General features: G+C 34.0%; 1 protein-coding gene across 1 annotated transcript; it reads left to right on the forward strand.

The window, feature by feature from the left end:
• Positions 1-325: 325 nt before the first annotated feature.
• On the forward strand, positions 326-5,539 carry FAM237A (family with sequence similarity 237 member A). The gene is made up of 2 exons (XM_025263018.3): positions 326-737; positions 4,853-5,539. The coding sequence occupies exons 1-2, from the start codon at positions 326-328 to the stop codon at positions 4,990-4,992; spliced, it is 552 nt and encodes a 183-aa protein (XP_025118803.1). The 3' UTR covers positions 4,993-5,539.
• The last annotated feature ends 469 nt before the right edge of the window (positions 5,540-6,008 follow it).

A 6,008-nucleotide genomic window follows, 5' to 3' on the forward strand; every position in this document is an offset into this window, starting at 1 on the left:
GACTGAAAAATTTCACTTAATACTCCTTTAAACTATATTTCTCAGTACTAGGGAAAAACAGCTTTATTTATCTTACAAAGGAGCATTTGTTAGGAATAAATCTTTCTTAATCTAAATATCATTGTTTTAGGCTACCTGGCTTGACAATGCATCATTTTAGATAAAGTGGGACTTGTGGGAGGTAAGATAAGCCTTTTCCTAGAGATACTGGTATGTTTCCATTGCTGGCACCAAGGTTCTTAAAGGACATAATTATTTTCTGTATTGAGCAGAGCACAAGTAGGGACTCATATGAAATATTTCCATCTTGTGCAGTTTCAAGGTCATGGCCGATCCTGGAAACAGAGGAAGGATCTACCACCCCTTGAGTCTCACCTGCTCCCTGCTCATTGTGGGAATGTGCTGTGTGTCTCCTTTCTTCTGTCATAGCCAGACAGATCTGCTGGCTCTTAACCAAGCTGATCCTCAGTGCTGGGAATCTTCTTCAGTGCTCCTCCTGGAAATGTGGAAGCCTCGAATCTCCAACACTGTTTCAGGTTTCTGGGATTTTATGATCTACCTGAAGTCATCTGAAAACTTGCAGCATGGGGCATTGTTTTGGGATCTGGCCCAACTCTTCTGGGACATCTATGTGGACTGTGTTCTCTCCAGAAACCACGGCTTAGGAAGAAGACAATTGACTGGAGAGGAAGTGAAGATCTCAGCAGTGCATCCACAGCACACAGGGAGAAAAAAAGGTGGTCAACCCCAGGCCCCATGTCTTTTGAAAGGGTCCACCAAGTATGAATGTGCTGAATTGTGAGGAACAGGGAAACAGCTTTAGGGGAATCCATTGCCACACATAGTCTTCTTGGGGGTGAACCCAAAGAACACACAAGTGATAGGAAGATACATAACACTTCCTTTTGTAATTTGCAGTAGCTTTTTGTAAATCAACATGTTGTCCTCATCTTCATACTTCTGGTAGATAGCAGCAAAGAAGAATCAGATAGACAAGTAAGAAAAGACATGATTCCTAAAACACAATATCAAGGTATAAAGGGATGCCCCCAAATTTACTTTTTTTTTTTCAGTTAGGCTGAGCATTGCTAGTCATAACCTGTGTTTACTTGCTATGGAATCAGGAAGATTTGAATATAAGCCTGAGGAACATCTACAGCACACAAGCTCTTACCCCTTTTAAATAGAAAAAATAACCCAAATGTTTTCGTATAAATGGAAGGACTCCTTGAGATTTACTTAGTTGATCATATAAATGGTAGAAAAATCACTGGCTTACAAATTCACTCTTCCTTGTTTTCTGAACAAATCTCAAATAAGTAATTAACTTCCAGCAAGCTGAGTAATTAATTTTTAGAAATCTGGGGCTTCCTACAAATTTAGATTTTTCATTGAATAAATATATATTCAAATATTACATATTGTAATATTTAAAAATATTACATATTGTAATATTTGAATATATGTCTTCAGTCTTACATATATTAGTCTTCTCTGGGGGCACTAGAAAAAAATTTCCTTTATAGAATTAGAATGAGGGTGAATGAAGCACTGTGAGTAAGCTGAGAGAGAACTTAGCCTTATTCATACTGTTTTTGTCCCTTTTTCTGTGTTGTTTTCAACCAACGAGCTTCTAAAGCTTGCAACAAAGGCTGTTCGAGTGGTAGTAACTGTTTATGAAGTAGTGGAAAACTGAAGAATAAAATAATTTTTTTATTTGTACATTTTGTTGTGAGAATTGTTATAAAATTGTAAAATGGAAAAATCTATTAAAAGAGCAATTAACAGTGATAGTTCTAGATAAATCTTTTCTCAAGATATTGTAGAACCTTTAAATATTTAATTTGTTTTAATATCAATAACAAAAGATATGGTTAACTGACCCATAAAACCAGATAATCCACTGGTATTATTTATACATAAATTTATTGTTTTGGCAAGTGTTATATTCACTTAAACCAATTTCATTTCCTAGAGGAAATATTCTTTCACCAGCTTAGTTACTAAAGCAGAAGTACAAAATGAGTGTCTATAAATTCTGGTTGCCAATATTTTTAAAATATTTTGAACAGAGGCTGCCCAGATATTGACATCAGTAAGCAGTGTATATTTTCTTCATGTGTACTGTAGACTTTTTATCCCACCACTCTTATCCTATATAGCTGTTGTACTCAAATTACTACCAGTATTTCTTGGTTTTGTATTTTACACTCACTTTGAATTACTTTATCTATAGAATAAATGAAAATAATAATGTTTGTGTTCAACTTAACACGAAAATAATCTATAAATATATCACATATAATTATATTATAACTAATAATATATTAGTTATAATATATTCCTGGTGGCTCAGAGGTTAAAGCGTCTGCCTCCAATGTGGGAGACCTGGGTTTGATCCCTGGGTTGGGAAGATCCCCTGGAGAAGGAAATGGTAACCCACTCCAGTATTCTTGCCTGGAGAATCCCATGGACAGAGCAGCCTGGTAGGCTACAGTCCACGGGGTCGCAAAGAGTCGGACACGACTGAGCGACTTCACCTTCACCTTCAGTAATATATTATGTACTATAATTCTGTATTATAATTATGTAGATAAACATAGAATCTCAAAAAATGGTTTCAGTTTGCTTGTTTGCTGTAGGCTATCAAAATAGTCTGAGACTACATGTAATTTTCTGAGCACACTTCAACATTTCTATCTGTAAAAAAATCTAGTGGATTTGTCTTCAGCATTGGAAGTCACTTCCTTCCTCTTGCTACAGAGACGCTATTGACCCAGCTGGTCTGAAAACTTTGCAAGCAGTAGGACTAAACATCTTACTTTATTGAAGTTTTTTTAATGTTTGACATAAACAATTGTTGCATACCAGGAAGTAAGACTTTCCATTTATACTGTATAGTCACAGTCAAAGAGGGTCTTGGGTCAAGGAGACACCATGTTTTAAAGCTAAATAGTTGCGGGAACATCGAGATTTTATCTCAAGAGGCTTGATCAAATCTCTAGTGGCTCAACTAGACTCTGCATGTACCTGCACAGATTCTCCACTAATTTTTTCTTTTGTCCCCAGGGAATTAATATTCGATCAGGTTGGGATGGGGTGAGAGTGAAGAGGTGTTTGTCCCCATAGTTCTCAGGAAAATTACATCATCAGAGCAGAAGAGAAGAACTAAAATAAGTGTCTCCATAATACACAAAAAGGTTCTTGCTATTTTGATGGCTTCAAGTTAAATAGTTTAAATACACTTGAATAGTGTTGCAATGAATCATGCCTTATTAAAAACACAGAATTCCTATATAACTTTGTATGTTAATATATTTGTTAATATTGAGTCAGGAAATAAAAAAACAAGAGATATCAAATAGCTACATAAACTTGGGCAAGCTAATTGATTTATTTAACTCTTAGTTTCTTCATCTGAAAAAGAGGGATATGGAAAAATTTAGAAGACCCATAATGTCTCTTAAGGTTCTATGTTCTGATGTTCTGTGATCTGATAAAAAATAAATGTATAAAAAGCATGGATTTACCTATGGAAAGAATCTGAAAGAGCTTTTTACTCCAAGGATAACTTCCTGAGCCTAGTGATGAGCTAGACACTGTGGTGCTTTATAACGATGATAAGCAGGAACAGAGGTGATCCAGAAATGAGAATTGCCAAAATTCTGAGAACTGAAGATATCATTGCTTGAGAAAAGACTCAAAACAGCATCATTAATTTGTTTAGAAAAATACGAGCTAATACCTGAATGTTGAAATATTCAGAAGACTGAAGAGATTATACCCAGGCTTAAGTACTAAATTATGATGGATTCTGTGTAGGCAGATAGGCAGAGAGAATGAGAGAGAAAATGATGAATTGATTTAGGAAAAGTGTAAGCTGATAATGTCTCTCAAGTAGAAAATAACAGAGTTGAGGTTAACTCATGGGTTAGTAAAGGCTTCAATACAAATGAAAGGATTTTTAAGCATATCCTTGTTTGTATCAAAAATGATGATTCCTTGCTTCAACAAATCTTGCTCTGCCCCTGAGAGGAACAGAAAAACTTGCCTTCCTGAGCTTGGTAGTTTGGATGGTCTAGAAAAATTGTGTCTTTGCTTTCCTCTTTGACATGAAAATTAACATTTAGATTTATAATTTGATGATGTTTGCTGTTGGTGTCTAACTAGCTGAAAAATGTTTATAGTGCTTATTTTTTAAACACTAAGCAGAAGACAAAACAATGCTTTAGAAATACAAATTAGATTTACAAATGCTTGATTTTATACTTCACTCACTATAAGAAATTTTTTAAGTAGCATATTCAGAAATTACTTATCTAGAAATCTTTCTAAAGAAACATTTGGAGCTGTAGTCAATTTTGTAGTACAAGGTTCTTCACTGTAATATTATTTATAGTAATAGAAAATTGGAAATAACCTAAATGTCCCATAGTTGGGTAATGGCAAATTAAATTATGGCATAAAGTATGTATGCATAAAATTATGATTCTCTTTGGAACATTATACTATGGATGGTTTAAAGTTTTTTTTTAATTTTTATATTATATAACAATTTTAAACTTTTCTAGTCAGAAAAATATATTTTAATACATATTAATCCAATAGGAAATGTATTTCTTATAATCTACTTAATTCATATTATATAATTAAACTTTATAGGACACAAAATTTTGCATAAAAAAGAATTTACATATATACCTCTGCAATAATTTATACAGAATTTTAATTGCAGAGTGGCATAAATAGTAGAGTGGCAGAAAACTTTCTTTGTAAAACCAAGTCATTGATGTTTAATTAGCCTGAAAATATTTTGGTGATCTAATGATTAGCTCCTTTTCTCTACTTTCAGATGCCTATTCTCAGCAACCAAGAACCCCTTCCTTAAAGAAGAAAGAGTTGATTGAAGACTTGATAAGCATGCATGTGCATAGGAGCAGATCGAAGTTCATTGGAAAAGCAACCAGTGGCCTGGAAATAAAGAGAAAATAAATCTAACCTCAGAGCTATGCACATCTTGGCATTTAAACAAATATATATATTTTTCTTGACTATTGATCCTTCGTTTACTTGAAATGGTGGGAGTTTAAAAAGATAAATATTAAGCCACATTCTCTGAGAGTACTTAGCTTCATTCTTTTAGGCTGCTAGCACGTTCCTCCAAATGGTGCCACTGTTGTCAGATCATCCCACTGCCAGAGAGAGAGCACCTGTGCATGCTAAGTTGCTTCAGTTTTGTCTGACTCTTTGCGACCCAATGGACTGTAGCCCCCAGACTCCTCTATCCATGGGATTCTCCAGGCAAGAATACTAGAGGGGATTGGATGGGGCTACACAGATTCTTTGTATTCATTTTGGTCATTGTTTTGGGGTGCTTGACATTGTTAATGAACTAGAGTGCTAGACATTTAATTTGAATACACTGCATGGCTTCAAAGACATCAATCACTGAATTGCTTATGCACAGGCATATGAGACTATACTTACTAATTACCTGAATTTTGTTTGAAAGAATATTTTTTAATATTTTGAACTGAGTGACGCAAAAAACAAAATGAAGCAACTGGTAAATAAAGCATTCTACTAACAGAAACAAAATTAATAAAAGCTCTGGACCCCAAGTAAAGTTATTGAAGTCTTTTTATTTCAATATTCAGTGTTACCATTAATGATAATCCAAACTCTAACAAAAAGGCGGTAATTATAAATTTTTTCTCCAATTAGTATATTTTCTATTGTATTAAATATTAAGACTGTAATTGATAACACTTTGCTTTGAAAAACAAACTAAAAATAAAAACAGCATTATAAGAAAAGAACCCATAAAAATATTTTTCCTCAAAATGACAAGGCCTGAATAAGGTTCATCGCAAAGAAGTCCAATTAGCAAATTTATTTGAGTTCCAGACACAATGCTATTTTTATCTCTAATTATGCTCATCTCGCCAATCATTTCTGACTATTATAACTGATGGTTGAAAACCAGTTTGAATTTCAGCAATGTTAGC

The sequence above is a fragment of the Bubalus bubalis genome, chromosome 2 (assembly GCF_019923935.1).
Source record: "Bubalus bubalis isolate 160015118507 breed Murrah chromosome 2, NDDB_SH_1, whole genome shotgun sequence".
Classification (NCBI taxonomy): Eukaryota; Metazoa; Chordata; class Mammalia; order Artiodactyla; family Bovidae; genus Bubalus; species Bubalus bubalis.